The sequence below is a fragment of the Carassius gibelio genome, chromosome A1 (assembly GCF_023724105.1).
Source record: "Carassius gibelio isolate Cgi1373 ecotype wild population from Czech Republic chromosome A1, carGib1.2-hapl.c, whole genome shotgun sequence".
Taxonomy (NCBI): Eukaryota; Metazoa; Chordata; class Actinopteri; order Cypriniformes; family Cyprinidae; genus Carassius; species Carassius gibelio.
This window is the reverse complement of record NC_068371.1, coordinates 10908461-10926018: the sequence shown is the minus strand read 5'-3', so window position 1 is coordinate 10926018 and position 17558 is coordinate 10908461. Positions and strand designations below refer to the sequence as shown.

General features: G+C 37.0%; 2 protein-coding genes across 2 annotated transcripts in view; one reads left to right on the top strand and one right to left on the bottom strand.

Annotated features, from left to right (window-relative positions):
- Positions 1–4379, top strand: part of LOC127990132 (E3 ubiquitin-protein ligase HECW2) — a 46646-nt gene extending 42267 nt beyond the window's left edge. Inside the window, exons 27-30 of the mRNA XM_052591479.1 lie at positions 727–841; positions 1077–1162; positions 1255–1367; positions 2393–4379. Coding sequence (XP_052447439.1) covers positions 727–841; positions 1077–1162; positions 1255–1367; positions 2393–2504 — 426 coding nt within the window. The 3' untranslated portion in view covers positions 2505–4379. The remainder of the gene's footprint in view (positions 1–726; positions 842–1076; positions 1163–1254; positions 1368–2392) is intronic.
- Positions 1–17558, bottom strand: part of LOC127992420 (uncharacterized) — a 431446-nt gene that overhangs the window by 126973 nt on the left and 286915 nt on the right. The window lies entirely within an intron of this gene.

Below are 17558 nucleotides of genomic sequence, written 5' to 3'. Positions count from 1 at the left end.
TTTATGCTAACCTGTGACTGTTCCTTATTGAAATGTAAGTTTCATTTTCATGACTGGATTTTGAGTCCGCGTTTTCTGCTTCGCGGAAATCGTACCACCGGTACTTAAAGAAACCTGGTACCGGTACATTTTAATTTTTTAGTACCAACTTGGTACCGAAGTACCGGGTCTTTTGACAACACTACAGCCTTTAGTCTGTTGGGATATTTATGTTTTTAGCATATTTTTACCAAATAAATGCAGCTTTGGTAAGTGTAAAAGACGTCCTTCAAAAACATGGAAAACATTTTTTCACTCTTATGCACTTTCTTTTTCTGTGTGTGTGTGGAACATGACGTAATTCTGAAAAATGTCTGTCTTTAAATTTCAGCAGTGCTTCTGTTGCTGTTTCACATTACCTTTAATTAGCATCTCTGACAAAAGATCACGTCAGCCAATGAGGAATGAAGTGCATTTTTTAAATCCTAAATTATTTAGAGTAACCTTGAATGAAATGAGAAAGATTCGTTAATTAATACAACACGGACGGTTTAATGTATGTTTGATGAGTTTTATTTCTGAATTGTTTTAATTGTCTTTAGGGTATAACTAAGCAATGATACGTTTACTATTGTCTTACCCATCAGGAATACAAGTTACTAATTATCTAATAAAACCAAGAATTTCACATCATATTTCATCATATTTGTGGAAGCTGATGTTCTATGGCTGTGTTTATGGCTGCAGGTTGTAGATGTGCGGCTGGTGTCTGTGTTTGATGCACGGGAGCTGGAGCTGGTGATCGCTGGAACAGCGGAGATCGATCTGGCAGACTGGAGGAACAACACCGAGTACAGAGGAGGTACAGGCTGACAGCTTCACTACAGCACTAATAATGGACCAAATGATTACCGTATTTATGATATTACCATCATGGTGTCCAAAACTGTGGTACAACCATGGTATCACGATGTGAAGCAAATGATTTATGGCCGAAATATTATCCAGCAGATAGACCGTGGGATTTTACAGCCTTTGCTAGCCGTACAGGTCACATTTGGAGTTTATTGGAACAAGTTTATTGGCTTTCCCTCCAGGTTACCATGACAACCACATCGTGATTCGCTGGTTCTGGGCAGCAGTGGAGCGGTTCAACAATGAGCAGAGACTCAGATTGCTCCAAGTGAGTGATGAAAGAGAAACGCAAGCTCTTTTTATTAGCTAGAGTATAGTCTGTACACTTGACCTGTGGCTGAAATGTCTGTGTTGTCTCAGTTTGTGACGGGGACGTCCAGTATCCCGTACGAGGGCTTCGCCTCCCTAAGGGGCAGCAATGGTCCACGACGCTTCTGTGTAGAGAAATGGGGAAAAATTACATCTCTGCCCAGGTAATCTACTTCTCAATTCAAGATCCGTTTTATAAAAGTTTTAAATAGATGTCAGAGCCCTTTATGATCCCATGAAGTCTGCAAGCATTCATTTATATTTAACGTCCACGTTTTATTTCAATCATCGTGTAATGCATTTCATCATGTATCATGCCAGCTACAAAAAAATCTAATAGCATTTGACCAAAACGTATTTATAGGAATCTAAAAATATATAAAATATACATTTATATACATATAAATGACTATAAACATAATGGGGTCTGTAAGTTTTTTTTTTAATGCCTTTGAAAAATGTCACTTCTGCTCACCAAGGCTGCGTTTATTTGATCAAAAATACAGTAAAAACAGTAATGTTGTGAAATATTATTACAATTGAAAGTGATTTTCTATTTTCAAATATTATAAAATGTGACGTTATAAGTGAGTTTTCAGCTCCAGTCTTCCGTTGTTGCATCATCTTTAAAAAATCATTATATTATGCTGATTTGCTGCTCAAGAAACATTTCTTCTTATTATTTCTAATTATTATCAATGTTGAAAACAGTTGTGCAGCTTGATATTTTTGTGAAAACTGATGCATAGAAAAGTTCAAAATGCATTTTCACGTGAAATAAAAATCACATTATGAATGTCTTTAATGTCACTTTTAAACAATTTAATGCCTGATGTATCCAGTGTTACATAAAAATGGCACACATTTATCTATTAAGTCTCATTGATGAAAATGATTTCTGATGTAAATCACTTGTTAAATCCATCTCACATGAGAATGTTTGTGTTAAGATTGTACAAACAATATAAAAAAGAAAAATCACAGTTCATGTTTAATGTATGAAGTCCAATAATGGCACATTTGTCTCAAATAAACCTTTTTTCCCCCCACAGATCTCATTGCTTATGTGATCCACAAGATGGCACAATCTGGCAATTCATAAAACAGTCCCTGAAAAATTGTATGGCGGGAAATCTATGCGATCAGAAAATGAGAGTCATACTTAACTTGTGTTTCTTTGCCGTTGTAGAGCTCACACGTGTTTCAATCGTCTGGACCTCCCCCCGTACCCCTCGTTCTCCATGCTGTATGAGAAGATGCTGACAGCAGTGGAGGAGACCAGCACTTTCGGTTTGGAGTGAATGCTGACCTTTGCACTTTGAGCTGAGCATATATATATATATATATATATATATATATATATACACATTTCCACCACCTGTCTAGAAGAGCAAAGAAAGTATCCATCTAAACAGACACCAGAAGCACTTAGTTGTATATTTTGTACACCGGATCACTTAAATATACTCTCTTGGAAAGAATCAAACAGAAACAGTCAGTCACACACGTGTGAGTTGAACTGTGTGGATGTTCACTGAATGTTTCTCAGGCGTAAACATTGATGACGCCGCCTTGATCGGCTCTGATTGAATCGAGGAGGATGTGACCAGCCAAATGAAAGGATGAGTTACTTTCACTGAAGAACAAAACAAAACCAAAGGACTTTGATATTCTCATATTCTTTTTATCTTTAAAAACAACTTTTCTACATAGCATCGAAATGCAACGTGAAAGAACAAATATTGTGTTGTGAAATCTTTTTCAGATGTCTCAGATCGCCTCGAACACTATCACACACATCACATGACAGCGCTGCCCTCTGCATTCAAATGAAATGTACCGTGTATGTTCTCTCTTCTTTTCATCCTATTCATACATTAGTCCATGTCATGTTTGTTTTGACACCATATGCTATCCAAGGAGCAGTCATGTCAGATTTGGGACACTTTTGAATGAATTTGGTTGTTTATATACTCCCACACGCAGTGTTTTCAAAGGGCTTGTTACACTGAAGTGCACTCGCAGACCTACTACAACATTATGAATGTGACCACTATGTGCAAATGATAAAAAAAAAATGAAAAACAGATTATTTTTTTTACTTTGTAGCCCAACCTTGGCCTTTCTTTTGTCCTCGTATAACCTAATTTTATTTCTGATGACATTTTGAAAGAGAATGGTCACATACTGTACCTAGTAAATAAAGCTATCGATAGAAACAAAGTCAACATGAAATTAAAACGGATCTGATTTGTGTTATGAATATGCCTCATTATGGTATGATCACATTTAATAACATGAAGTAAGATGGCTTTTGTTGCCATTTCATGTTGTCTTCCATATCCTTATATAGCTTTATTGTGACATTCATGTTTGCTTATATTTTTTTTCTCCTCCAATCCCCTTACCTTCTCATTTTTCACTCTCTTCTCTTGAGTCTGACAGTGTTTTCTTGTATAATGTGAAACTTGAATATCAAACCCACAAAAGCATATCAAGACATTCCAGACTTTTCCATTTGCGTTAACTCAACCCAGCCTTTTATAAAACACTCCCGTGGCTGCGGGATGCTGGATTGTACTCTAGTTCTGAATGTTTTGTAACTTAAATTTTGTGTAAGAAATGAATATTGCTTCCAGTGAAAACTGGTGTCGTTAAAACTGCCATGGGGCTTTATAAGGACCATCAAATTTTGGAATAGCAACAGAAGAATTTGATTATAGCTGGCTAGATCATTAATACATACCAGATAGATCTTCGTTCTTTTTTGTATTACGGTATTTGCAGTGCCATGCTGACACCGTATTTGTGCTGAATGTACCAAAGATTTAAGGCTGCCATAGACGTGTGGATTTGAGGGGAAGTAAATTAATTTTCCATCTCTAAGTCAACTGTTCCTTTAAAATGTACTCTGCCTTTCTAAAGACCAGAGGCTTCAGACAGAGATCCCACTTAAGTTCTGGCTTTCTGCTGATGTTCATTACTAGAAAGCTGCTGCTTTTGACTTTCTGTACGACTTTAATTTTGCACCATTCACGTGCTCTGAAACAGGTGACTGTTGATTGGATAACAGCTTTCAGAGCTCCATATTTTGGTTTTTCTCTTTTTTTATTATTATTTTATTTTTTATTGATTCAGCTCAGCTGATGTTATAAAGCTGTTTATCTCACGGAAAATGCCTCAGAGTCTTGATTCCATAATCAGATGGGTTATTGCTGATTTTGGTCTTGTTTTGATGAAATGACTGTGTATTCAGATTAGTCAAACCAAGTTGTCAAACCATATAAAAATTCCATTCCTTTTATTTTTCCCCCGTGTAAGTTTTTTTATTTTATTTTATGTATTTATTTTATTGTTATTAACAAACGGTCTTAACCCAGTCATGGCAAATGCAAAATTAGATTTAAAGATTAGATTTTTTTTTTTTTTTCAGTGAATCATCTTGTTTAATCACATGGCTCTTTTTAAGTTTCCACTGTTCACAGTGACCAATGACATGTTTATGTTTTCTGTGAGTTCAAACAATATTCTTAATAAATCAATAGTTCACTATTTGAATATAAAATGCATCCAAAATGGTACTTGTATCTGCATTATGATTTATGAGATATAATTGTAACTTGTTTCCTTTTTATTTTTTGGAATCATCTTGCACACTGAACTAGAATTACATACTATTTACAGTAGCCATGCTAAAAAGAAATCGAAACCGTGCATAATGAACCTTATTGTTTCAGTCTAAAATTATTTAAATATAAATAAATAATTAAAATAAATAAATTCATACTATATCTCTCAATGTGATGCATGCATGGCCATTTGTGAACAGCAGATGGCAGACCACCCACTTGGTTTCCTGAGTGGGTCTCCTGCCAAAAGATTTTCACAGACTTTCAAATGTCCATCTGAAATGTTTATTAACCTCTGAATCTCACTGAGAGAGACCTCAAAGCCACTTTATTAGCCACTACACAGAAATGCACAATGATGTAAGATTTCAGTCAGTCTAACAATATGCCAGTCAACAAGATGAATGAAAATAGATGCTAATTAGCACTTTCCACTGTAAAGAGTGCACATCCACCACTGGGAGAGAAGCTTGTGTTTGCTGCATGAAAGCGTGTGCTGATGTGGGTGCTAGAAGCGCTCTCGCTGTACAATCACACAGGCCTTGATTGCTGGCTGTGTGAACGCCAGGCCCACCTCCTCTGTTCAATGAGGCAGTATTTTCAGGGTCCCTTAGAAACCTATTTCAGCTGTTTTATCTGTTCAGTAGCGCTTTGCTGACACTAACCATAAACCCTTGTGCTTTTAGTGTGACATGGACCATGCTCTATTTGTGTGTGTGTGTGTGTGTGTGAGTGGGGGTGACCCTGAGCTGTAACAGCTGGTGTGTAGGATCCCATGAGACGTGATAAACTCATCCAATATATAATAATAAATCAAGGTTACTTGTTTTTCCACAAAATACAGTAAATGCAATCTCTCGCATTGAAGCATTAAACGAGCGTTCCCAGATTCAGTGATTGACAATTTTGACTTGCCATTCCATGCACTCTAATATCTCACAAATGTGCACATGCAGATGCGCGCACACACACACACACACACACACACACACACACACACACACACACACACACACACACACACACACACACACACACACACAGACATATTGAGTTATTGACCTTGAGGGACAACAAAAGCTCACAAGTATAGGTCTCTGCAGGAAAGTAATGGGAGTTACCTGATCAGGGTGTTTTTAGACCATGATAGTGCCTCTGAAAGATTCACTGCGAATCATTTTGCTCAGGAGAAATTATGTACCCTCCCTCCCCTGGGTGGAGCAAACAAGAAACCTAAATAGAAACCCTTGTAGTCAACAAAATCAAGACTGATATTCAATATTTAGGAGTATTTAATTTTTTTTTTTTTTTGAAATTTGGACCCACATTATGTTGTGTCTTTACCTACTTACATTTAAAATAATAATTTGATACAGTGCTCTTATTGTGTACATACATGTTTGTATACTGTACTTATATTTAAAAAAAAAGTACAGTCAATGACAGACAGGAAAAAGCAATAAATACTGTGGCAATATAATAATAGGCTAATACACTTTAGTACTATGGTATATAGCCTAGGATACTATGTACTAAATACTAAAGTACTTACAAGAATATATCATGTTCATGTTACATGTTCAAAAAAACTAAATATTAGCTTTTATTTAAGTGACATTGTACCATGCAGCTACTATGGTTTTACAGATGAGGACAGTGGAAATGCCATATTTTTATTTAGCCTATATAAAAATAATTAAATGTTATCGAGGAAATGCAAAATGTCAAATCTTCAAAGCCATTTCTTTACCCAATATACTTTGATAAATCATTTAAAATGATTTACATTTGTAACTGTCGGGACTAATTTTGCGATACACACATCATTCGCTCGTGCGTGTCAAGCCATAAACGTGCACAGAGATAAGTAGTTTTGTAACGTTCTTTCGTAAGATGCATGCAGCTTTTTCAATTAACCACTAGAGTTGCTAAGTAAAACACCAAGTAAATACCATGGTAAAGGCTATACATTAAATATGTTAATCAGATATTATCATGGTGATTTGGACATATACCATTGTATCATTCCAGTACCATAGTATTTGAAATGCAAAATAATGTATCACTGTACCATGATAAAATCACAGTATTTTTTTTTTTATAGAGAGTTGCCTACTGTGTTTTTGGACACTTTTGCCAAGTAGAACATGGTTTTGTATCAACAGTTTTTTAGTCCAAGAATAACATATATTTTTTTAACTAATCAGATTTTAGGGTTACGTTCATAGATATGGTTTATCTTTAATAATATTCCTAATTTCTTAGTTCCTTTCAGTTTTAAGAGTAGTTCCTGCTTGTGACTGGGATTGAGTATATGTTTATTTAATGTGTTGCTCTAGAACAGAAAAGATCCCGAAACATTCAGCTTGCCAAAATCACTTTTCATAACGGTGAAAATAAAAGCCTTGAAAGCTCCTTCCCAAATAAATGTTGTATTGCTTAGGCTACATACTGTATCTATTCAATCAAGCTTTATCTTGAGATGGATTAATGTCTTTCTGCAAAATACAGACTAAACGTGAACCATGCAACAGACGGACATCAGTTTCTCCGTCTAACAATTTAGCAGCCACAGCTCACCAGACACCTTATCATCACACATTTACAAAAAACACATCTGTTCTGAAGTTGACATATAGCTCTGATGCGATTGGCTACATTGTGGAGGACAGGAGTATGCATGATATAATAACAAAGCAGGAATGGCATGGACCTCCACGGGTCTATTTTTGCAGGCATGGCAGGAGGAAGTGGAATGGAAAGGCTATCTTGAATTATGCATGGCCTGAGAGAAAGACAGAAAAAAACTGCACTTCCTCTAGTGGGACACCAGACAAAAGAATGACAAAAGCATGCTTTTATATTTAGTGTTTATGTGCTGTATGTATATATGCATTTCTATGAGCTGTGCTATGGCATGAGGAAAAAAAAATAGCTGCACAAGCTATTATTATTAATAATCATAGTAACTATTTTATTGTGAATGATCTTGCTTATGGAAAACTAGCTGCAACAATCGGTTGCTAGGGTTGTCTGAGTGATTTTACATGTGTTCCTATATGGTTGCTAAAGGTTCTGGGTGTTTTTTTTTATTATTTTGTTCTGTGTTTATAGGATGGGTGGTTGCTAGGGTGTTGCTATATGGTACAGTATTGTTCAAAATAATAGCAGTACAATGTGACTAACCAGAATAATCAAGGTTTTTAGTATATTTTTTATTGCTACGTGGCAAACAAGTTACCAGTAGGTTCAGTAGATTCTCAGAAAACAAACAAGACCCAGCATTCATGATATGCACACTCTTAAGGCTGTGCAATTGGGCAATTAGTTGAAAGGGGTGTGTTCAAAAAAATAGCAGTGTCTACCTTTGACTGTACAAACTCAAAACTATTTTGTACAAACATTTTTTTTTTTCTGGGATTTAGCAATCCTGTGAATCACTAAACTAATATTTAGTTGTATGACCACAGTTTTTTAAAACTGCTTGACATCTGTGTGGCATGGAGTCAACCAACTTGTGGCACCTCTCAGCTGTTATTCCACTCCATGATTCTTTAACAACATTCCACAATTCATTCACATTTCTTGGTTTTTCTTCAGAAACAGCATTTTTGATATCACCCCACAAGTTCTCAATTGGATTAAGGTCTGGAGATTGGGCTGGCCACTCCATAACATTAATTTTGTTGGTTTGGAACCAAGACTTTGCCCGTTTACTAGTGAGTTTTGGGTCATTGTCTTGTTGAAACAACCATTTCAAGGGCATGTCCTCTTCAGCATAGGGCAACATGACCTCTTCAAGTATTTTAACATATGCAAACTGATCCATGATCCCTGGTATGCGATAAATAGGCCCAACACCATAGTAGGAGAAACATGCCCATATCATGATGCTTGCACCTCCATGCTTCACTGTCTTCACTGTGTACTGTGGCTTGAATTCAGAGTTTGGGGGTCGTCTCACAAACTGCCTGTGGCCCTTGGACCCAAAAATAACAATTTTACTCTCATCAGTCCACAAAATGTTCCTCCATTTCTCTTTAGGCCAGTTGATGTGTTCTTTGGCAAATTGTAACCTCTTCTGCACATGCCTTTTTTTTAACAGAGGGACTTTGCGGGGGATTCTTGAAAATAGATTAGCTTCACACAGACGTCTTCTAACTGTCACAGTACTTACAGGTAACTCCAGACTGTCTTTGATCATCCTGGAGGTGATCATTGGCTGAGCCTTTGCCATTCTGGTTATTCTTCTATCCATTTTGATGGTTGTCTTCCGTTTTCTTCCACGTCTCTCTGGTTTTGCTCTCCATTTTAAGGCATTGGAGATCATTTTAGCTGAACAGCCTATCATTTTTTGCACCTCTTTATAGGTTTTCCCCTCTCTAATCAACTTTTTAATCAAAGTACGCTGTTCTTCTGAACAATGTCTTGAACGACCCATTTTCCTTAGCTTTCAATTGCATGTTCAACAAGTGTTGGCTTCATCCTTAAATAGGGGCCACCTGATTCACACCTGTTTCTTCACAAAATTGATGACCTCAGTGATTGAATGCCACACTGCTATTTTTTTGAACACACCCCTTTCAACTAATTGCCCAATTGCACAGCCTTAAGAGCGTGCATATCATGAATGCTGGGTCTCATTTGTTTTCTGAGAATCTACTGAACCTACTGGTAACTTGTTTGCCACGTAGCATTAAAAAAATATACGAAAAACCTTGATTATTCTGGTTAGTCACATTGTACTGCTATTATTTTGAACAATACTGTACATGGTAGTGATTTTTAGTGTGATGTAATGTGGTTGATAGGTGTTCTGGATGGTTGCAATATGGTAGTTAAAGTTTTCCGGAAGGTTTTTAACATGTTTTATGTTGTTGCAAGGGTATTCTGAGTAGATTTTATTATATTGTTAGGGGTTCTGGGTGTTAGGTTTTTTATATTAGTTTTTAGTGTGTTATATGGTCGCGGTAGGTTCTGGGTGGTTGCTAGGGCATTGCTATATGGTTGCTAGGGTCTTTTAAATAGATATTAGTCTGTTGTTATATGGATCCCATAAGTTCTGGGTGGTTGCTAGGGCATTGCTATATGGTTGCTAGGGTCTTTTAAATAGATATTAGTCTGTTGTTATATGGATCCCATAAGTTCTGGGTGGTTGCTAGGGCATTGCTATATGGTTGCTAGGGTCTTTTAAATAGATATTAGTCTGTTGTTATATGGATCCCATAAGTTCTGGGTGGTTGCTAGGGCATTGCTATATGGTTGCTTCGGGTTTCTGAGTGTAGTAGTAATGTGGTTGCTGTGTGTTCTGGGTAGGTGCTAGGTAGGGTGGCCATATACACCGTTCATATGGGACACGTCCTGGGCCAAAAACATCCAAAGCAGTTTGACCAATAACATGTAGGTACAGTATTGTAAATAATTGACCAATCATGGGGCTGCGTAGGAGAAGGTGAGATCCACAGGGAACGATCAAAGCGATGCAAATATGCGAACATGTTTGTCCGTTCGTTTGAATTGAAACGCCGCTGCGCACCGATAAAAAAAGACACCAAGTGTGAGAGCGATTCGAAATCAGAAGGAGCAGTCTGCTCTGCTCTCTGAATATCACACAACGATCGACCTGCACAGTGCAAACAGCCAAAACCTGGATATTTTAGGCAATATTAAAATCCTGGCCTCAACGAGTGGTTGCTGGGTGGATTTGGTCTGTTACTACAGTATGCTGTAGCTATTTGTTCTGAGTGGTTGCTAAGGCATTATCATATGGCTTCTAGCGTGTTTTGAGTAGTTTTTAGTGTGTTACTATATGGTTGCAGAGGGTTCTGGGTGGCTTCTAGGGTGTTGCTGTATGGTTGCTAGGGGTATTGGGTGGATTTAGTCTGTTCCTGTGGTTGCTGTATTGTGTTTTAGGAGTTCTGAGTAGATTTAGTTTAGGTGTGTTCCATTCGACTGTAAGTGGACTGTGAAGTGGACTTCAGAGCTGGGTATTCCGCGATCTTGAGTGAGATTCCAATCCGAAGGGAGTGAACATGTTCAGTCCGAAGGGCACTGTGAACGGCATAGGGAATAAGGGAACATGAATACATTACTTCACAGGAAGTGAAAACTGTAAATCACCCAATTGCCCACCGGGTCACCAGTCAGAACTAACAATGGAGCAGAGCCGTTGAAAGAGTTTTTAAAGGCTCTGCAATAGAAGGGTTCATGCAAGTATTTGAGTATTTACACATTTTGTTATTATTATACAAACTCTAGTATTTACCACTACAATTCTTTAATCGTCAGTTAGCCATACAAGTATAATAAACATATATATTTAGACTATAATTATTAGATATATAAGATACATAGATACACATGAAAATCTTAATGTTAGCCAGTGCTAATCAAGCAAAAACTAAATTCTGTGCAGGTTTAGAGAAGTTCGGGGAATTTAAAATTGTGGCACTATGATAAAAGCCCCGTTGGGCGATAAGTAATGCATATTTGATTTAGCCAAATGAAGGCTGATTTGAATAAAAAGCTCTGTGTGAAGTGTGTTTCTCATGAGCAGAAGCAGCGGGTCTGGATCTCTGGAGACAGGTGTTGACTAATGAGAAGCTTTTTCTGAATCCAGCCATGATGATTAAGTGTATTTACAACAGGTCAGCTTGACACATTTCCAATAACTGGGAAATATTTCGACGCTTTTTGATTTGCAGGACAACACTAAAGAATAATTTAGTAATGAAATGTATGTATCTATGTAGCTCACCACTGACTCTCGTGACTTTCTGGTGTCTCCTTCAAGGACTATTCAGAGTTTAAAGAAAGAAATTCATCAACCAGCTAGTAGTCAAAATCATTGTCAGAATGTATTTTTTCCTCTTTTCAAGACTCATGTTCAATACATCAGTTTTCAACAAAACAGTGGAATGGAAGACCCAGCCTCAATCTTCTACCTTCTAGTAAAACAATATCGGAAAATGTTACTTCATATCTAACAATGCCACTTCACTTCTTGTTTTAAACTTTTTTTTTTTTTTTTAAAGTTCACTCTGAGGTGGAAACTAATGACCATATAGTAATTGCAAATGTGTTGATAGGCTCTGCTCCTTTAAGACAGTTGTGATGCTTGCCCTTTAAGATCAATCACCTCAAACAGGAAGCAGTCAATGATTTGCTAAAGGAGAGTCTTAAAATGCTCCTTAAAAACTCTCCTTTGTCCTCTATCTCAGCTCCCTTTTTAATAAAAATAAATAAATATATAAACACACATATTTTAATATTTTCATGTGGTTTATGCCAAAAAGTATTTATTTATTTGTCGGTTTATTTGAATATTTATTGTGGATTAATTTGAAGCCAAATGCTGTTTTTGTTTTAAACTATACTATCACTGAGATTCTTTTATATATATTTTTTAAAGTTCATATTTTATTCATGTTTAAACATATTGAGTATGGTTTACCATTGATGGCCTACACGTCAAGCCATCATGTAAAAATAAATAAAAAAGTAAAACTACCAAACTTTTTTTTTTTTTTTGGTATCATTATATAGTACAATGATCTTTTTAAGTAAGTCTTTATGTAAACACCACATATTCCTGTGGTAAATATTCATAGCGCATATCAAAGAATCACCTGATACCATCATTGCACCACCATGACACTTTTTGTAAGTTGTTTCTAAATGTCTAAACCATAATAAATGGTGTTGTTTCTTTACAAATATAAGTGAAATAGAAACCATTGTAATGTTTAACTAACCATGGTAATGCGAATGGTGTTATTTGTGCCTATGTGTGATGACTACAAATATACCATAGTTAAATTATGGATACACTGTAAAAAAAAAAAACTTTGGCTTGGCACACTGATTTAATGCTTTAGTTACGATTTTCGAATTACGCTCTTGTGTGATTGAATTTAACTGGATTGAATGAATGAGTGATGAATTTGTTGAGGGTGGTGAATTTAGGTCTAAAGCAGAGTGCCGTAGTAAACCCTCGCAGCTACGCCAGGCTAGTTTATAATAAAGCTGTAGTAAGGAGCAAGATAAGCAGAGATGCTGAACTCTATTTCTAACTTGGCAGACTTGTAAACACTGCCAAATGTGACGACAATGTCCCGTAACCGCTGCCAGTTGCCTGCCAGATACCTGACAGCTCTCAATGATTCTGCTGTTTCCCCGCCAATAAGGATGGTAAAGCCTGTCCCGCTGCATTAAGAGCCCTGAAGCTTCCAGATTTTTCTCCCGCTTTGAAAACGCACCCTTAGCACCACACTGACAACATTCAGAGGAGCTTGTTTTGGTATTACCAAGATGCAGCAGCTAAATCTCAGAGCGTTCCAGTGTTTTTAAGGTAGTGAAGCTTTCAGATTCTTCTCCTGCTTTGAAAACGCACCCTTAGCGCCAGACTGGCGACATCCAAAGGAGAACGTTTTGATATTACCAAGGTGCAGAAGCTAAATCTCAGAGCGTTCCAATTTATGCGTTTTTAAGACAATAGTGAGGTTTCTCAGAATTTGAAGCTTATAATTGTCAATTATCGCAATTGTATTGTTTCAAAGAATGAAAGGGGACACCAAATAGTCGAATTTTATAAACATACAGTTGGTTGAAGAAGTAGTTGACACCTGAAAAATGTGATGCATTTGAAGAAAAGGCTTCCATTGAATTCAATCACACTGAGATTCTCACTTAGAGGACTAATTCAATTAGGCTAGAATCCACCCCTTTGTCTTGGTGCCTGGATGAATTAAAGTTTAAACAGACTTGATACGGACTGTCAGACCCCATTAGAAAACAGCAATCTGACAAAAAAAGAGACGGAGTGAGAGCTATGGCACAAAGCTACTAGTGCCAACGTTATTCAGGCTGTTGGTATAAATTAAACATTGACTGTTCTCATACGACTACAGGGACACAAACGCTCCACTGATTATATGCTGTCAGCGTGCAGCAAACACAACCAGCAAAAGTGAAGGTCAAACACGTCAGGACTTTACATGAGAGAGAGACTTCACTCTACTGTTTGATGGATGCCGCTATTTCATCTGACATCACCTTTCTTGCAGCTTTCCAAACATGAAATGATGCAAGAGATGAGGACTGGATGACAGATTTGCTCAAAACTCAAATCCTTTTGAAGACAGCACTACAGTTTAGGAAAGAAACCAACCGGAAAATACCATTTTAGAGACCCTTAGCACTTCATAATAAAGAATATAAAACCTATAATATATGAAAACTGTTAAAAACACCTTGTGATAAATTTTGCTATCTCCATTTATTTCGAGGTCTGCATCAGACTCTGCTTCTGGAATTCTGTGAATATGTATTTTTAATACACACTGTCGTATGAGCAACGAGTAAACAGAAAGATAACAAAAAGGTCTCCCGCATTGATTCTGGATCACTGCGAATCAGTTGTGAACTTCTGCTGAACACAATTCATTGAGTATCTGATTCAAATGACCGTTACGATTTAAGATAACTATAACAATAATTAGATTCACATCCACAGACTTGTACCATGATGGTGGCTTAAAGATTAGATTTAAAGATTTTGCTGGTACCAAGACACTGATCATCAACTTGAGTTGTGTTGATCCTGAATTTATGAAGCATTTGCACATGAAAGTGTGACATTAGTAACAAACAGCCAATCATATGCCTTGAAACTCTGATTCACTTCAGTGTGATTCAAATATTAAAAGATTGATTAACATGAAGGATTTAAACACATTTACACAGCAAGATGAAACGATTTATCAATGAAAGAGGACAACTTAAAGAAAACATTTAGCCGTATTATGGGATTACTTTTGGGCCAATAAAAATGAAAATGTCTTTGAAACTAACTAACTAAATAAATAAATCCTTCACACAACAACAAACACCGCATGAGCAGTCATGTCCGATTCCCCGGCCGAAACCCTTCTAAAACCAGCCTGCTGACCGGTTATGACCAGGCTGGATGACCAGCTAAAACCAGCCACCTAGGTTGGCTTTAGAAGGTTGTTTTTTTTTCAACAGGGGATTCGGATATCACGGCTCATGTAGTGTTTGTTGTTGTGTGAAGGAAACACCTGCATGCACTTGCAAGATGGAATCATATACCTCATGAGTTTCTGACGAAATGGCAAGGTTTATTTAAATTCGTTTGTTTACATTATTGTCACGGTCTTCTTCGACTGGTCCTGTGTGAACACAGGATTCAGAATCAGGGACGCTTGTTCCATCATGAGCTCGGATTTCCTCTGTGCTAGAAAAGCATTATGCCATCACTGTATATGTCTGATATGATGAGATGTGAAATCGGAGAACAGGTCAGTGCAGATATAGGGCAATGAGTATTTCTCTGTGCGGGTCTTTGCGCTGACATTTGATCGTGATGAATTTTAAAGCAGGATCAAGGGGAAGCGACAGTCCAGGGCGGTTCATGAAGACAGTGGGAGGTATTGTGCCTTATATGTTTGTTCAGGACTGCACTGAATCACAGAGTGGGATCAGAAGACCTTGGGGCTGAAGGGCAGTGTGTTTAGTCTATGCAGTCAGTGTGGGGTGTTTTTGTTATAAAACTCCACCCCTCTCACCCAGGCTTGTATTCACCCAGCTATTGAACATTCAGTAAGAATATATTGGTATAGTGTCCACACTGTAAAAATATCTTACTCTTCAGACTCAAAAAAAAAAAAAAAAAAGGTGCATATCCTTTGCACTCCTATGGATTCTTTGAAACCAGTGGTTCTCAGTTCCAGTCCTCATGTACAGTACCAACATTTTATATGTCTCTTTTATTTAACACACCTGATGCAGATAACCAGCTCGATAGAAGAGAGCCCTATGCATGACCTGTGTTCCTATGCATGACCTGACATGGTCCCTACAGTGTTCATTGCTCACTATTCCCTGCGCAGAGGAAATCCCTTGAAGATATTAATTCTCATTATTGTAATATTGAAAACAGTAATGTTTTCAGGTTGTTCAAGCTGTAGTTTACAAGCAGTCTACAAACAGTCTGTAGTAACTGTCTACAATATTTACAACTGTCCTCAAAGCAAATGTCTTCAGAGTACAATTAAAGCAAACTCTACAGCTGGGTTGTGTGGTATTACAGTATCTCTCCAGTCACTGTCTTTGATCAGAACATCCCTCCAGCCTCCCTGTTTCCAGGCAGTAGAGCCCCCGGAGCTGCTCTCATCTGTCATTTTTTCCCTTTACACATCCTTCAACCCTCTCTCCCCCTGCTTCTAAGAAATATTTCTCCCGGGACTGTCTTTGTTTAAAGCAAATAGGCAGAATCCAAGCCAAAAGCAGAAAATGAGTGCTTCCATTCATATACATGCGTTGTTCCTGGTTCTGAGGCCAAGAGCTGACTAAGCCAAGGCAATGCTGAGTAAATCTGTTGCATTCAACCTGCTGCTATTTGAAAAAAAAAAGAAAAAAAAAAAAACAGAACAGTAGATTATTACTCAAGTTTGCTGTGTATATACATAAATATATTTCATACTCAAACAGAACAATGTATTTTGGCTGTAATCTCACAAAATCATGTCATTTTTCAACCTAAGATCAAAGGAAAAGAGTAATACATTTTTGCATTAAGAAGATTAAGCCTGTTATTAAAGACCGTTTATTTTAAAATGTTATATATTAAGTAATAACATCAATATTTTTTATTATATGATTTTTAAAAAGATACAATGTAATAATAATAATAATAATGTACATAAATACTACACCGTTTAAAGCGACTCTTTCCAGTGCATTTATTATATTAATGAGATTGTTTTGTAGTATGGTAATGAGATCTGCGGTTTAAAATGTGCTTAATGAAACAAATGCTGTAATTGCCTTCATTTTCACAATGCAAAATCTAATTTCTTGATTTTTGGGTGAAATATGACCTGCACATGATCTAGACAGGCTTTGTGTGATTCACCCTTCAGGTGAAAGGAGAGTCATATCCAGAGATTTTTCTCTATTGCGAACGGATTCCCAGTCCCCAAAGCACTCTAGACATGAACCATCATGTCAGTATAATTGTAAAATGATAGGCAATAAGTCAGAAAGATACAAGTGAATGAATCGTAAGATGAGGGTGCCCGTTTCAATTATGTACATTAGTTATAGATGAGGAACCTTTTGGGATTAACCCATACCAAATACATTTGCAGAATTAATACACTGTGGAAGGCCATTTTCTTGTACATAATTGCACCCTAATTATCCATTAGTTATTGAATTACCCTTTTATCTGTTTGTCACAGGCAAAGGCTTAATAAATGGAAGAGAAGTCATCAACTTGGTTATCAACGCTCCAAATTTGCAACACAGTGAGCGAGGGAATATACAGAGAGAGAGAGGGATGGAGAGAGATACACTACAGCAGCAGAGAAAGATGAAGACAGACAGAAAGAGATGGAGAGATAGAGAGAAAGATACATACATATATTCATGAGTCTCTTCGGGATGTAATTAAGAATCAAATAGCTACAAGGAAGCCATTAGTAAGAGTGGAAGGGAAGTTTTAAGAGACTGTGCAAGTAACTCAGAAGAGTTTTGCTTTACGCTGTCTCTGCTGATGTACAGCAATCTGAAAAAAATAATTTGGCAAATGATTTCAACTGAGAATGCCCCCCCCCCCCCAACATCCATTTATAATAATTTATATTGTACTGTGAATAGTGTATTCGGAGTTTGCTTACGTTAGTTAATTTGAAACCGAATGTG